At 41.5% G+C, this 17,214-nt stretch overlaps 1 protein-coding gene across 2 annotated transcripts in view; it reads left to right on the top strand.

Moving 5' to 3' along the window:
- The window catches only part of CUBN (cubilin), a 494,825-nt gene that overhangs the window by 385,123 nt on the left and 92,488 nt on the right, over positions 1 to 17,214 (top strand). For both annotated transcript variants that reach the window (XM_033931276.1, XM_033931275.1), the window contains exons 52-53: positions 557 to 678; positions 13,954 to 14,179. In XM_033931276.1, the coding sequence (XP_033787167.1) occupies positions 557 to 678; positions 13,954 to 14,179 (348 nt within the window). The remainder of the gene's footprint in view (positions 1 to 556; positions 679 to 13,953; positions 14,180 to 17,214) is intronic.

The following is a 17,214-nucleotide window of genomic DNA, read 5'->3' as shown; positions in this document are numbered from 1 at the left end:
ATTGCCCCAGGTACCTTAGATAGATTGTGAGTCCGCCGGAACAGATAAGGAAAAATGCTTGAGTACCTGATTGTAAACCGCTTAGATAACCTTGATAAATACCTAAAAAAAAAAAAAATTATGGCCAGAAGAGGATTTATGGAACTAGACTCTCTGTAAAAGAATATATGAAGATGTATATGGGAACATTTGTGTATGACGTGGAAAAAAAAATATTCAAAAAGCCTGAAATGTTCCACATTGAAGGCTCCTTTTACAAAGCTGCAGTAGAGGTTTCTACCGCTGGCAAGGTAAATACTCCGGCACTCATAAGAATTCTGTGAGCTTTGAAGCATTTACCTCACCGGCGCACGGTAGAAACCTCTACAGCAACTTTGTAAAAACCAGCGTGAATTTGGGCTTAAAGCATGGAAAAATCCTGCGTTAAGACATGCTAAGCCCAGATGCTAATGCCTTTAAGTAACAGGGACCTATAACTCTGTGATACAGCAAAAATGTAAGTTGTATGATTTGATTCATATGTTTTTTATATGTGACCTTGTGCTTTCTCTTTTAGACTGTGGAGGTATTCAGAGAGGGGAAATGGGTACTATTTTAAGCCCCAACTACCCAGAGCATTATGACAGCCTGAGCCACTGTTCTTGGCTCTTGGAAGCACCAGAAGGCCATACAATTACGGTGAGCCTTATAGGGATGTGGAAAATGTCAAGAAAGAGATCCCTGAGGTTGTGGGTTCAAACCTGCACTGCTCCTTGTGACCTTGGACAAATCACTTAATCCTGCACTGCCCCCAGGTACATTAGATAGACTGCGAGCCCTAAGGGAGAAATAGGGAAAATGCTTGAGTACCTGATTTGTCACCCATTCTGAGCTCCTTTGGGAAGTCGAGCTAAAACACTGAACAAACAAATAGATATGGAAAGCCATTTTAAAAGCCTTGTGAGTTTACACATGCAACTGACCCAACACATCTAAACAGTGATTTTAGAAAAGCTGTTGCTTACATGCATAGGTCTCCAACATGCACAGCTTCTTTTTTTTTTTTTAGTTCAATAATTTTTATTGAATAGTATAAGAAATATACAGAAAGCAGTTCAAACACACAAAATCTGAATAAGAAACATTGGTGTAGAAAAAGTCCATATCTACAGTCATTTACATACAACCAGATTAATAAAAAGAATCCAGGGTATGTGTAACTGCTAATAGAAGATATATGAAAGGCAGAAAAGCAGGGAGAGTGAAATAAGAGAGAGGGAAAGAAAGAGGGAGAGAAAGAGAAAGAGAGAGAGAGATAGATAGATAGAGAGGCAGAAGTGTCTACTGGTTAGAATGAACATATGAATCTAAGAATGACCAAGGTGATTTATTTTGCACCATGTTTGTGGAGAGTCGAGAAATCATGTTCTTCTCATATGCATAAGATTCAAATTTGTGATACATGCTCAGAGAGTTCCACCAAAAGGTGTAGTCAAGTAGCGAGGATGATTTCCAATTTTTCAGAATATGCATAAGAGCTGTTACAAACATGGCATCAATGAGTTTAGGTGGGCAGTTTGTTTGTGCGAAACAAGGGTGTTGAGAACGAAGAATTACAATGTCCATGGAAATCTCTTCTGAACACTTAGTAATAGATTTTATAGTGTCCCAAATACGAATCCAGAAGGAGTGAACCATAATGCAATGAAAAAGCATGTGATCAAGAGTTCCAGACTCTTTCAAACAGTTCCAGCAGGTGGAGTCTTGTTTTAGCTTCGCTTTCCACATGCAAAATGGGGTCCATACTGCATTCCACATAACGAAGAACATTGATTGCGAGATTCTGGAAGATAGGAGAGGACGGTTTGTGGAGGACCAGAAAAGTTCCCAATCTATATCAGAAAGCGTAGTCTGCAGAATCGAGTCCCAATGGTTCATTGATTGAGGTGAAAAGGTGAAAGAGTGATCCCTTAGAATACTATAAAAAAGAGATATCGCTCTACCCTTCATTAAGGCCAGAGTAGACCAGTGGCGAACAGTGTGGATAGAGGTCATAAAGTCAGGGCGCATATGTACCTTAGACAGTATTCCAGTAAGCATAAGCCATTGGGAATGTATAGAGGATGGAAGTGAATATGCAGAACAAAAAATATCAAAAGGAACGAATGAGGTGGAGGAGATCAATTGATGAGCAAACTCGACGCCCCGCCCGCTGCCACCTCTTCCATGTGAGGGATCTACCTTTATTTTGAATTTTAGAGTTATTCCAAAGGGACATGAGTGGGCTTTCACTAACAGAGATCTCAGCCGTTGCATCTAGAAGATGAAAAGCATGCTGCGTTGCACTCAACAAAGAATACTTTCTCAAGTGTCTAGGTACTGAAACTGTAAGGAAGCAGGAAACGTGCAGTGGTGCACATAAAAAGCGTTCCATTTCAAACCATGCTGGTTGATCCTGAGGATTAGAATCAACGATCCAATGAGCTCCATATTTGGCTAAAGATGCGATATAATAATAATAAAAATCTGGTAGATTTAATCCGCCATTAATCTTAGAGGCCTTCAGCTTGGCGAGAGCAATACGGGGTTTTTTCTTGTTCCAAATAAATTCAGAGATTTTCATATTGAGCCAATGAAATAATGTTTTCCGGCATAGGAGGGGAAGCATGGAAAGGGTGTAATTAATTTGCGGGGCTAGAGTAATTTTAATGGAGGCTATTCTACCCCACCATGACAAATAAAGTGGGGACCAACGAGTTGTAGTGTTTGAAACTAAATTTTTGATTTTGGATATGTTAAGATCCTGGGCGTGTACTGGATCTTTATGAATTAGGACCCCTAAATATTTCACAGCTCCCTGTGACCATGAAAAAGGAAATTGAGCCAGATCTGAGGAAGAGATATGGTCATTGAGAGGAAAGATCTCTGATTTCTCCCAATTAACAGAATATCCAGAGAGTTGAGAGTATTGAGAGACAGTGTTAATAAGATGGGGCAAGGAGACAAGAGGATCTCTGAGAAAGAGAAGGACATCGTCAGCATAGGCTGCTAATTTAATGTCTCGACTGGACGAGGGGATACCCTTAATTAGGGGACATTGTCGGATAGCTGACAGGAGAGGTTCCAATGCTAAGTCAAATAACAATGGTGAAAGGGGACAGCCTTGACGGGTGCCTCTATGAAGGGGGAATTTGTTAGAGAGAGAGTTGTTAATCAGAATACGAGCTGTGGATTGTCTATATAGTGTTTCTATCCAATCTGTGAAGAAAGGACCAAAATTGTACCATTTCAGTACTCGGAATAAGAATGGCCACTCCACTCGGTCGAAGGCTTTCTCAGCATCAATGGCTAGACCAATCACAGGATCCGACAGTGTTTTGGCGTGAGCATTGATATGGTGAAATAAGCGTAAATTATCTCCTATGTATCTTTGTTTGATGAATCCTGTTTGATCTTTGTGTACAAGGGTTGGGATCACTGTGGTGAGTCTTAATGCGAGTAGTTTTGCCATAATTTTGTAATCCAAATTAAGGAGAGAGATAGGACGAAAATTTTTAACCAAAGTAGCATCGCGTTCTGGTTTAGGAATAACTACAATAGTGGCCTCAGCAAAATTAAACTGTTTATCCGGAGTGGAGTGGAGAAAATCATAATATGTGAGGAGTTGAGGCGCCAAGAGAGCTCGGAAACTTTTGAAAAACTCATTAGTAAAGCCATCCGGACCTGGGGCTTTCCCAGTGGGTAAGGAGGATATAGCAGTTTCAATCTCAGATGTGGTGATGGGAGCGTCCAGTTTTGTTTTAATAGATTCCGATACAGTCGGGTGAGTTAAGGAGGCGAGGAAAGAGTCTATGTCCGATTCAGGGGCTGAAAGCTCAGATTGATATAGAGCAGTATAAAATTTTTCAAATTGGGAAGAAATCAGAGATCTGGTTCTAGTTAATTGTCCTGATGAGTCTTGAACAGCTGAGATGTGCAAACGTTTTGATTTAGTTTTAAGATACCTAGCTAAAGGGCGACCCATAAGATTATCTCCCATATAGTGACCGGAGGAGGAAATGAAAATGTCACGTCGGGCCGTGTGGGAAACCAGAGTATTATATTCATATTTAAGATTTTGAATGCGTTGGAACATGGATGGATCATGCAAATGAGTGGACATATGTTGTAGTTCTAAGTTTTTGATAGAGATTTCCAATTCTTTTTCTTTTTGTATGGATTGTTTTTTTTTTTCCAGGAAGCAAGTTTAATCAATTCACCTCTGAGAGAGGCTTTGTAAGCTTCCCAAACAATAGCAGGACAGGTTTCTGAATCTTTGGTGTTAATTTCAAAAAATTCCGTGGTAAAAGATTTGATTTTGTCCACTATTGCATCATCTAAAAGTAAGGCATTGTTAAGTCGCCAAGAGGGAGATTCTTTGCATGGGGCAGAGATAGTTAAGTGCAAGGAAATGGCTGCGTGGTCTGTAAGAGATATTGGATGTATGATAGTATTTGTTACGTCTTGAATGAGTGAGGGGGAAAGAAGAAAGAAATCAATTCTTGAGTAAGTGTTGTGTGGTGGTGAAAAGTGAGAGTACTCTCTACCTTTCGGGTGCAGTAAACGCCATGGATCTACAAGGGAGAAGGCTTCCATTAAAGCATGTAGGGCTGAGAAAGATCTGGACTTTGAGGGTCTGCAAGAGGATGATCGATCTATATAAATGTCCTGAATTTGGTTGAAGTCACCTCCTAATATCAGAGAGCAAGAACCATATTCAACTAATGCCAGCTGAAGATCTTTGAAAAAGTCCGGATGATCCAAAACAGGAGCGTAAATATTAAGGAGCACAAAATCTACTGAGTGCAACGCAGCATGTACCAGACACCACCTTCCGTCAGAGTCTGTTTTAACAGAATGAATAATTGGGGATAGCTTGTCACTGAGAAGTATTGATATCCCATTTTTCTTCCTCTGAGTTGCAGGGGAATACAAATGAGTGGAATATCCCTTCAACTTAAATTTTGAGGCAGCAGCAGGCGGGAGGTGGGTCTCCTGTAAATAAATCACATCAGGATGTTTATTAAACACATAGTTAGCTATCTTTTTCCTTTTAATGGGATGGTTCAAACCGTTCACATTAAAAGAAAAGACATGTAAATCAGCCATATTCTGTTGCAAGCAGTGTTAGGACATAGTAAATATCACCTTTATGGGAAAAAGACAAATAATGTAACCAGGATACCAGGTAGACACTCCTGCCCGAGAGAGGAAATAAAGAGAGCATAAGAATAAGAGTAAGAGCAAGTAGACTAGCAATGAAAGCACGATACAAGGTCAGAAAAAAGAAAGACCATACTATCATACATGAGATGAAACAGTTTAAGGGTGCTCCTGTGAGCACGGAGAAGTAACACATACGGAACAACTTGCATTACTCCACACCCACTCAATTTGAGAAACCTGAGAGTGGTGTGCTTATCCACACGAACAGTGAGTAACAGTGAATTATACAATTATGTATATGCAATTTATAACATCAGAAACAGAGGCAAACAAAGACATCAGCAGCACAGCATGTCAGTTCATTTTCAAAGAATCCAGGAATGCAGCCAATTCCTCAGGATCAGTATAGGAGGTAGTACGGTTATTGTAAGTTACTTTCATCCTGGCAGGGTACATAAGACCATATTTGGCTCCAATGTCTTTAAGCTCCTGCCGGTGGGAAAGAAATGCTTTTCTCTTCAAAGCTGTGATTTTTGCGAGATCTGGCACAATGAAGAACTTCCTGCCTTGATGTAAGAGCTGGGATTTAGATTTTGCTGCTGTGAGAATTTGCAGCGCGTGCTGAAATCTGAGCATCTTAGCCACTATGGGTCTGGGAGAAGTGGCATGTGGAGAGAGGTGAGATGGCACGCGGTGAGCACGCTCTATTTCTAGTGGAGGTGAAAAGACAAGCCCCAGGGTAGCAGGCAGGAAGGTAGAAAGAAAGGAAGCCATATCAGAGCCCTCCGATGATTCAGGCAGCCCAACAATTCTTACATTGGATCTTCTACTGCGATTAGAAAGATCTTCATAGTCTCTCTGTAAAGTAGTAATCAGTTTGTCATGTTTAGTTACCGTTTCTTGTAGTGAAGGAATGGCAGACGTTTTTTCTTCTAGTGCATCCAATCGATGACGAGCATCCACGAATTGTGAGTTAAGTGCCTCTATTTCTCCCCTTAACAGCTTAGTTGCTTCAACCTGCTCCTGTATTATGCCCCTGATCGATCTTACTTCTTTCAGGAGCAAGTCTAGTGAGGCCTCGTCGGTTTTCGGCGCCATTTTCTCCGGCGTGCTTGGATCAGGTTTCAGCCTTTTCCCTCCGAGTGGCGCGGGTGAAGCGATCTCATTTTTCGCCGGTTTTGGAGGCGACATAGGGGATCCTGGCAACAAGATCTTGGCGAAAATCGCAAAATTTTTGTGAAAAAAGCACTGTTTAAGCTCGTTTCGAGTGTGGGTGAAGAGGAGCAGTTATGCCATAAGTGTTGGCTCCGCGGCAGTCAGGCCACGCCCCCAACATGCACAGCTTCTAAAGAACAGAAATGAAAGGCATGTGTGTGTGTGATTTGCAAATTATCACTTAGGTGGAATTACTGCCACTTAAATATTCAAAACCTCAAATGGAGCTACTCTCTTTTTGAATGTGTTATCTTGGAAAATGGCTGATCCCACTCTAAACTATGGGTGACAATTCTATACATTAGCAGCAAGACTTTGGTGCCCCAATGCCATGTGGTTAGAGCCAGATTCTATAAAAGGCAACCTAATCGTGGATGCCTATCGACACTTAACTTAAATACATATGAAAGTTGGGGTTTTTTTTAATTGGTAAAATGGCATTGTAATTGACCACACCATTAAAAACTGATTTTAAAAAAATTATTTTATTTGATAATTGAACTTACGCACAAATACCATATTGAATTTTAGTGTAAATCAGCAGTGGTGCCAGCAGTTACACTAATTGTAATTACTGGGGCCTAATTGTGCTCTGAAGTGTACATTATTTATAGTATTTGATAACCTATGTGCATATTTCAGAGACATGCCCGTGACTCACCCATACTCTGCCTATGTTTACGACCTCTTGCACTTACGCACTAACCCCATCCTTTTACAAAGCTAGTGGCTGTGCGGCAACAGCCCTGAAGCCCTTTAAATCCTCATGGGCTTCAGGGCGGTTACTACAGCGACCCGCACTATCGGGCTATGTAAAAGAGGGTGTAAATAATGTTGGCATATGAGTTACAGAATAGTACCTAGCACTTAGTTGCCAAACACACACATAAGAGTTATTCTATATCTTAGGTACCAATTTATAAAATTGCCCTTTATGGGGTAAATTCTATATAAAAAAAAGAAATTGGTGCTGAAAAAGGTGCTATTGAATAAACCGTGCTGAAAGTCTCTCTGTCCTAGTATAGCAATTCTTATGTTCTTAAAGTTAGACACTGTTTATAGAATATCGCTTATGCCCAGGAATGACTATTTGCACCAGTAAAAATGTAGCACAAATGCCCGTCTCTAAATTAGGCGTGAATGCCTTTATTCTATAACTACACACATAAAGGAACGCCACAAGCCACCCATGACCCACCCATTTCCACAAACCTCTTTTTTGACTCACGCATAATATAACAGTTTATATGAAGTTATTCAGGTACTCAAGAATTTTCCATGTCTGTCCCAGTGGGCTGACAATCTATCTAATGCACCTGGAGCAATAGGGGGATTAAGTGACTTACCCAGGGTCACAGGGAGCAGCATGGGTTTGAACTCACAACATCAGGGTGCTTTAACCATTGCGCCATTGCGCCACTCTCTCCCTAGATCCCATACTTAAATATATGTGTGTAACTTGCAATTGATTCTAATTAGCACCAATAATTGTTTACTGAAACACCAATTATTGGCGCTAATTAGCTAGTTATTCAATTAAATTGCACATGAGCATGTCCAAATTTGAATTTGCAATTTTCAGTGCTTTTTATAGAATTAGGGGGAATGTGTTTTCCCTGCATTCTTAGAGCTGTTTTACAAAAAGCATTGCATTGTGAATGTCCAGACTTTGATGACTTTTCTCCTGCCTAGGCAGCTTATTCAATATTGGGTTTGTGTTGTTGCAATATATTGGTTAATACTGTAATATCTCCTTTAAATGGAATTATTTTTTATCATTAAATAACTGAAGAAATGATGTCACATCTATTTGTCACACCAGCCTATGTTTAGTTTTGCACTGATTACTCTTTCAAAGCATGAGCCCTTATTTATTTCTGTCCAAGCTGATTCCTCTTGCTTCTTTCAATTTCTGGTTCAATTGAGCTTCCATTTACAACTACATGGGATTCCTTGATTTTATAATCTTTTTCTAATCCCCACTGGTCAACAGTTTCTTTTCAGTGGACTTTGGACCTCATTCTTCATGTCTTTAATTTTTCTTATGCCCTTTTACAGTAATTGCTAAGCCTCTATGGCAGGCATGTCAAACTCTGGCCCGCGGGGTGTTTTAAAAATTGGCCCGCCAGATATTTTCAACTTTATACTAAATCTGGCCCGCCAGCATGAACCGCTGCTGCTCTTCACTCGCGTCTGCCTTCGCCTGGTCTCCTCTTCAAAGCAACCTACAGAGGATCGCTGGCCGGCTGTAGCGAACCTTGCAGGCCGCTGTTCACCTCGGTAGCATATTCCCTCTGACGCAATCCCATACGTCAGAGGAGGGGCAGGATCGCGTCAGAAGGAACATGCTATCGAGGACGACAGTGGCCCGCGAGGTTCACTACAGCCGGCCGGCGATCCTCAGCAGGCTGCTTTGATGAGGAGACCAGGCGAAGGCAGACGCGAGTGAAGAGCAGCAGCAGCAGTGGCAGCTGTTTGTGCCAGTGGGCCAGAGGAGATCAGGAAGCCAGGATGAAGGGAGGGTAGGAACGGCGGGCCAAACTTGAAGGTGAGACCAGGAAGAAGAAGGGGGAAAACATGCAGGCCTTCAGGATGGGGGCGGGCCCTGGTATAGAAGTATCCGGAGGGAGAGAAGGAGGGGTCCAGATATGCATATGCCGAACTGAGTGGTGGGTGGTAAGGGTAAGAAATAAAACAGAGGAGAGGGAGAGAGGTGGTGGGCAATGGGATGGAGGGAGGGAAGGAACAGAAAGGGAGAGAAATTGGACACAAGGGAGGGGGGAGTAGAGATACTGAATAAGAGGGTAGTTGGGAAGAGAAAAGGAGAGATGGTGGACCCTGGGGTGGTGGGGAAGGAGAGAGAGATGCTGGATGAAATGGTAGTTAAGAAAAGGACAGATGGTGGATCTGGGGATGGTAGGGTCCATTGTTGCAGCTGCGGATATGGACATGAAAAAAAGGAAAGATGCCAGACCTCTGAGGGAGGGAATGGAAACGGAAGAGGAGGATAGAAATGGAAAATGGATGGTTAGCACAGAGAAAGAAGAAAACAATAAATGGGCAGGAGACCCTGGCAAGCGAATTATCAGAAGACAACCAGAGCCTGGGACCAACAAAAGGTAGAAAAAATAATTTTATTTTCTGTTTTGTGATTACAATATTTATTTTGTTTACACCACAGAGCCGGTGTGGGGTTGGAGACGTTGTAACCCTATATTTCTGCTAAGGGCTCATTTTATCAAGCCGTGCTAGCGGGGTTAGTGCATGTGAATTTTAATCACGCACTATCCCCCACGATGGCCAAAAAACTACCGCCTACTTAAGGCATGCGTTAGCGGCTAGCACGGCCGGTGGTTTAATGTGCGCTATTACACGTGTTAAACCCCTAGTGCGGCTTGATAAAAGGAGCCCTAAGCCTTAGTCACTTAGGGGTCCTTTTATTAAGGTGCATATTTAGCACACGCTAAATCGGTTAGCGTAACTTAATAAAAGAATCCCTAAGTATCTTAATTAAAAATTTGGCCCACGACTTAGCCTTCTTTTCAGATTTCGGCCTCTTATGTGATTGAGTTTGACACCCCTGCTCTACGGCCTTAGCATCTACTTAGGCCTTATTGCTCTTGTTAGTTATTCAACACTTTTTGAAGCCCTATAATGAACCTCTTCGTTGGAGGGGCTAACTCCCCTCCTGATCTCTTATACTTGCTGATATTCTGTTGGGCAGAATATGGTAAGACTATGGCCCAGGTGGTCTTCCTGCCTCTGATTTTTGCTATAACCATGTGATCAATGGATAATTTCTGCAATTTCTTTACACTACTAAGTCTTTGATATCATTCAACGTGGATAAGTGTAAAGTGATGCATGTCGGTAACAAAAATCTCATGCACGAATACAGGATGTCCGGGGCAGTACTTGGAGAGACCTCCTAGGAAAGGGACTTGGGAGTTCTGATCGACAAGTCGATGAAGCCATCCACACAATGTGCGGTGGCAGCAAAAAGGGCAAACAGAATGCTAGGAATGATAAAGAAGGGGATCATAAGCAGATCAGAGAAGGTTATCATGCCGCTGTACCGGGCCATGGTATGCTCTCACCTGGAATACTGCGTCCAGCACTGGTCGCCGTACCTGAAGAAGAACACGGTACTACTCGAAAGGGTCCAGAGAAGAGCGACTAAGATGGTTAAGGGGCTGGAGGAGCTTCCGTACAGCGAAAAATTAGAGAAACTGGGCCTCTTCTCTCTCGAACAGAGGAGATTGAGAGGGGACATGATCGAAACATTCAAGGTACTGAAGGGGATAGACTTAGTAGATAAGGACAGGTTGTTCACCCTCTCCAAGGTAGGGAGAAAAAGAGGGCACTCTCTAAAGTTGAAAGGGGATAGATTCCGTACAAACGTAAAGAAGTTCTTCTTCACCCAGAGAGTGGTAGAAAGCTGGAACGCCCTTCCAGAGGCTGTTATAGGGGAAAACATCCTCCAAGGATTCAAGACAAAGTTAGACAAGTTCCTGCTGAACCAGAACGTACGCAGGTAAGGCTAGTCTCAGTTAGGGCACTGGTCTTTGACCTAAGGGCCGCCGTGTGAGCGGACTTCTGGGCATGATGGACCACTGGTATGACCCAGCAGCAGTAATTCTTATGTTCTTATCCTTAAGTTTAATGAAGATTCTCTTTACATGTCCTTCTTAGATCCCTCTCAAAGCAGTATATTTCCATCATATTATAGGTCTCCACATCCAACTTCCCTCATTGATGAGCATATTTCTAACCAAGCAAGCAGACAGCAATCCTGGCTGGGAAACTACATAAATAGAGCCAGGCAGATTCAAATTCATTGCCTAAACAGATGACCTTCACTCACTATGATATTTCTCCTTTGCAAACCTAATGTAATTTCTCATGTAACCCCTATTTCTAATGTAACATTTCTCTTCTTGCATTCTGTAATTCACTGATTGTCCAGCCTTCTTTCAATGTGAACCGCCTAGAAATCATTTGACTATGGTGGTATAGAAAAATAAAGTTATTATTATTATTAATAAGGATCTTTTTCCATTTTGCCATGACAAGAATCAAGATCTCACTTTTATTTTCACCTTGTGGTACATGTGGAGGCCCTCAAAATAACTGTCTCACATACATTTCCTGCTTCCAAAAAGTTGACCTTAAGATATAAAATATTCAAGTCCAGTTAAAGATATAAATATTCAAGTTCAGTTATCAAAACAAATGTTTTTAAAGGAATTTCTCTTTTCATTAGAGGAACATACTTCCTTATTTTAGCTTACCCAGGAACAAAGCCCATCTATGCAGCTGTGTTCACTGCTCTTATGCTGCCCATCATTTACTTTTTCTGCTCAGTCTTAAATCTTATTCATCATTCTATTAAAGACCAATGAATGTGAAACTCACCTTCCCACAATGAATAAGGATGCCTTTGATTCCTCTGCCCAGAATTTTCTGCTTCTGCAGTCCCAACCTAGCACCTGTGCCTGGTTCTGAATTATTGCATTTCAGGTGATTATCTACTTCAAGTCATCATATACCCCTTTAAAATTAATGGAGGAGCTGAGGAGACTGATGTGGGCAGGAAGGGCAATGCATGGTCAGAACTTTTCACTAAATTCTGAGCTGTGGGAAAACAGTTGCCCACTTATTTAGAAGAAAAAAAGGGAGGAGATATGATTGAAACATGTAATATTCTATAACTACATTCTGTACAACACTTCTGCCCACTTAAGTTGCTTTGAATATCAACTGAGTAGTTAATAAAATACAAATATATATCAGATAGAGATTGCCTATTTTATAAAAACATTTAGGTGCAATATATGTACCTATATTCTTTTGACAACCTAGGCCATAGGTGGCAAGTATTCAAATGATTAGAATTGTGGACTAGGCAGCAGAATTTGGGGGTCTCTGGCGTTGTTCTGGTGCATGTGAGAGCCTTCTGATGCTTTGCTTCTCACTACTTGGTCTGCCAAGAGTAGTGTTGGGTTACCATATTTGTGAAGTCAAAAAAGAGGACAAATACCCCACCCTTTCTCCACCTTTCACCAGTCTCACCCCTGCAACTCCCCACCTTTCATTCATTTTCTTAGTCCTCCTTCCCATATTATGTACCATTTTAGTACTCTCTCCTTCCACCCCCATGGGTGATTCTCTCTCCCTCCCTCCAACTGTCTCACCCCCTTTGTGGATGCTTCTCTCTCTCTCTCTCTCCCTTGCTCCCTCCACCCCAATGGGAGCTTTTCTTTCTCACTCTTCCTCCCAACTACCCCCCACCCATATGGGTGCTTCATTCTCTCTCCCTTGCTCTCTCTCCCTTGCACTCTCTCTCCCTGCCATCTCCTACCTCCTCTTGGCCAGCTGGAAGATTAAAGAAGCATCAGTGCTACATGGACCCTGTATGCACAGAACAGCACTGAAATGTTACTTTGTTCCTCCCCATTTCACAGCAGGGGTAGGGAACTCCGGTCCTTGAGAGCCGTATTCCAGTCGGGTTTTCAGGATTTCCCCAATGAATATGCATGAGATCTATTTGCATGCACTGCTTTCAATGCATATTCATTGGGGAAATCCTGAAAACCCGATTGGAATACGGCTCTCGAGGACCGGAGTTCCCTACCCCTGTATTATAGGGAGGGGAGGGAGGGGACAGGGCAACACATCACTTTAATGTAAGCCTGTGCATATAGGGCCTAAGCAACGCTGATGCTTCTTTAATCTTGGAACCAGCCCAGAAAGAGGTAGGGAAATGACAGCCAGAAGAGATAAGGAAAATGCTGGACATGGGGTGGGGGTAGGAAAAGGGTGATAATCTGGGCAATGGAGGGGGTGTCAGCCGTGGTGGCATAACTGAAGGTTGCCTAGGGTGTCCCACATCCTAGGGCTGGCCCTGAATACAAAGTTACCACTTCCTGGAGAAGGTGAAGATGTACTCATTACACCCACAGAGCTGGAGCTCTTGACCTAGGCACCCTGTTATAAAATTACCCTTCCCATGCATATCTGGAGTTTAGCTATTAGGTATCATTGATGCATAATGGCTGGGACTCTTCCCATTTGGAAACTGAGTGTACTACTTACACGGTATTCCCATACCGAGTCAATCCAAGGAGTAGCAAACAGGTTCAAGATTGCAGTTCAGATCCTCTACATAGACGTGCAAAGTGCTCATTGTGCTACCAGGATTTTCATATTGCCTTTTTTTTTTTTTGGGGGGGGGGATAATTAAGCTGGACCTCTTAATAGCCTAGATCAGTGGTTTCCAACCCTGTCCTGGAGGACCACCAGACCAATCTGGTTTTCAGGCTAGCCCTAATGAATATGCATGAGAGAGATTTGCATATAATGGAAGTGACAGGCATGCAAATCTGCTTCATGCATATTCATAGGGCTATCCTGAAAACCCGATTGGCCTGGTGGTCCTCCAGGACAGGGTTGGAAACCACTGGCCTAGATTATTTAGACATATTATTTATCATTATGAAAGTGCTAGTAATGCCACTGTTGATCATTATTTTTATTTTCCTCTTTTTTCTTTAGCTCACATTTACATTTTTTGAGATTGAATATCACATACACTGTCTCTGGGACTCGGTCACTATATTGAACGGTGGATCCCCTAGTTCCCCTATAATAGGACAGTACTGTGGAACTACATCTCCTGGGACCATTAAGTCTGGCTCCAATAAGCTAGTGGTGATCTTCAACTCTGACAATTCAGCTCAAAGAAAAGGATTTTTTGCAACGTGGACTACAGATTCCTTAGGTAAGAAAAGCATCATTTCCAATTTAAATCCTGCTATTCACCTGTTTTAGAGAAAATTGTACTCTTGTCCAGTATAAGAAAAGTGGCTTATTATGAAATAACAAGTAAAAGAGATGAACCAGCACCACAGTGAGTCCCAAAGCACAGACACAAATACATTTTATTAAAGGTGCCTGTTCTATTTTTGCTAACGAGTGTATCATAGGAAAGCAATGACCTGCCATGTGACACTGTAAGTAGAGGCAAAATATCCTTTGATAAGCAAATACTCTGTTTGGTCTGACCTACAGGTTATTTACAGAGCTTTACGTTGAATATTCATTGCCCAATCCCATTATATATTACACCATTATATATTACACTCCCAATGAATGAACGAATGAGCCATTTGTGAAATAAAAAAAAGATTACAAAAATACCAATTCTACCACTTTTGTACAGCACTCAGCATGAAAATAGTGATTTGTCTCAATGCCTCATGGTACAAAAATAGCTTTCTAGTTTAAATACCTCAGTTAGTGTTGTCTATTCATACTTTGGTCTATATCAACTAAGATGTGCTAAGATTTTGCAGTTACCACCATTAATTGCCATAATTAACATACGATACCATCTGCATTAACTTGTGGAGGACATTACCAGAATTTTTATGTCGGCTACTGTGGAGTTAACAGAAAGAATAGTTTGGTGCAGCGGAAAGTCCACAATGTAGTTAGCTACACCTCTTGAAGTGGTGGTAATTGCTCTGCCTTATCTGCCGCATTAACAGATAACCACAAGCTGCAATCCTGGCCAAAATTCCACCCATTCTATGTAGCTATTTAATATGCAAATTAGCACATACAGACAATTTAAGGGGATAATGATCAGCAGGCAGCGTTTTGCTGACTACCATTAGCGGTTAAACCTAGATTCAATGTTGGGCCATGTCAGGGCTATGGTACTGAATATCCAGTTTTGTGAAACCAGCTGGGTTATCAAATAAAGATAGAACTTTTTATGTGGTCCTATTTATGCAGCTGACCTTGCTGATTAACTGCTGAATATCGGCACTTAATCCGTCAAGTGCTGCATCATCCCTCAGAATGCTCCCAAAATAGCTGGTTTGCAGTTCGGCAGTAACCAGTTAAGTGCCACTGAAGATTAGCAGTTAGTCCCAAACAGGCAATTTAACTAGCCAGGAGCCAAAAGTGGCCTTAGGCATCCATAGGAGTGCCTAGGCACTTCCGTATTTGCAAGTCAGACAACTTAAATGGAGGTTTATAAAACATTGGCCTACATTTTTTTTAAATTCTTTATTAATTTTCAAGCTTTTACAGTGTATTACAATTAATATAACTTTAACAGATTGCATAAAATACACCATATTACACACATTATTAAAGAAAACATCCATTTTTCCCCCTCTTCCCAATTATTAATATATTAAATCATATTATTTATTACAATATTATATTTAAATATTTTTAAACTCTTTCAAATACTTTTCCCTCCCCTTCCCCCACCCTGGATGTGTACGGAAATCTAATAAATAAAAGATATATCTCTATTATTGTATGTTAACAAATGCAGTCAGTAGGCTCCATACTTTATTAAATGTATTGCTAAGACCCAAGCATTCCGCATTCTTTCTTTCATATTTATATGCATTTCACACACTTGCTCACCAGAATGTGCAGTTAAGTCTGTCATAACATTTCCAGTTCCTTGTGATCATTTGGATGGCTATTCCTGTCATGATCAATAAAAGACGGCTCTTGTATTTATCCAAAACAGGCTTTACCTGTAACAACATACCACAAATTATGGTTTCATAAGATAAAGGAATAGATGATTCAAGAATATTATTTATCTGTCCCCAAATTGACCTCCAGAAATTAAGTATCAGTGGACAAAAATATAACATATGATCAATAGTCCCAACATTAATATGACAATGCCAGCATCTATTAGACTTAGAATTATCTATTTTTTGTATTCTAACTGGGGTCCAAAAAATCCTATGTAATAAAAACACTGGAAAAATGGGCCGAAAAGTGGCAAATGAGCTTCAACATAGGGAAATGCAAGGTCATGCATATAGGGAAAAAGAACCCGATGTTCACTTACAAAATGGGGGGTTCACCGCTAGGGGTAAGCAACCTTGAAAGAGACCTGGGAGTGATGGTGGACACAACATTAAAGGCATCAGCGCAGTGCGCCTCAGCCTCAAGGAAAGCTAACAAAATGTTGGGTATCATTAAAAAGGGTATCACGACCAGGACGAAGGAAGTCATCCTGCCACTGTATTGTGCAATGGTGCGACCGCACCTTGAGTACTGTGTTCAGTACTGGTCGCCGCACCTCAAGAAGGATATGGCAGTACTTGAGAAAGTCCAGAGAAGAGCAACTAAACTAATAAAGGGCATGGAGGACCTCTCATATACTGACAGACTAAAAAAGTTGGGGCTTTTCTCCCTGGAAAAGCGGAGACTTAGAGGAGACATGATAGAAACCTTCAAGATCATGAAGGGTATAGAAAAAATAGACAGGGACAGACTTTTCAAATTAAGGGGAACCACACGTACAAGGGGGCACTCAGAGAAATTGAAAGGGGAGAGGTTTAGATCAAACGCCAGGAAGTTCTTCTTCACACAGAGGGTGGTGGATACATGGAATGCGCTCCCGGAGGATGTAGTAAGCAGAAGCACGCTACAGGGCTTCAAAGAAGCTTTGGATAGGTACTTGGAGGACAAAGGGATAGAAGGGTACAGATAAGAATAGAGGTAGAGGTAAGTTAAAAAATTAGTCAGGGACCACTGTTTCAGGCAAAAGGCCTGATGGGCCGCCGCGGGTGCGGACCGCTGGGCAAGATGGACCTATGGTCTGCCTCAGCGGAGGCAACTCTTATGTTCTTATGTCTCATAGATGCTGACGCTGTACATTTCAACCTCCAAGTCCAAATTCGTGGCCATCGAGATACAGAAATGTACTGTTTTATCTCGATGCTCCAAATGTCTAAAACTATTTTTTGTTTTTTTATTCAAGAATTGAGA

The sequence above is a fragment of the Geotrypetes seraphini genome, chromosome 2 (genome assembly GCF_902459505.1).
Source record: "Geotrypetes seraphini chromosome 2, aGeoSer1.1, whole genome shotgun sequence".
NCBI lineage: Eukaryota > Metazoa > Chordata > Amphibia > Gymnophiona > Dermophiidae > Geotrypetes > Geotrypetes seraphini.
The sequence above is the reverse complement of the archived record's forward strand: the minus strand, read 5'-3'. Positions and strand labels throughout refer to the sequence as shown.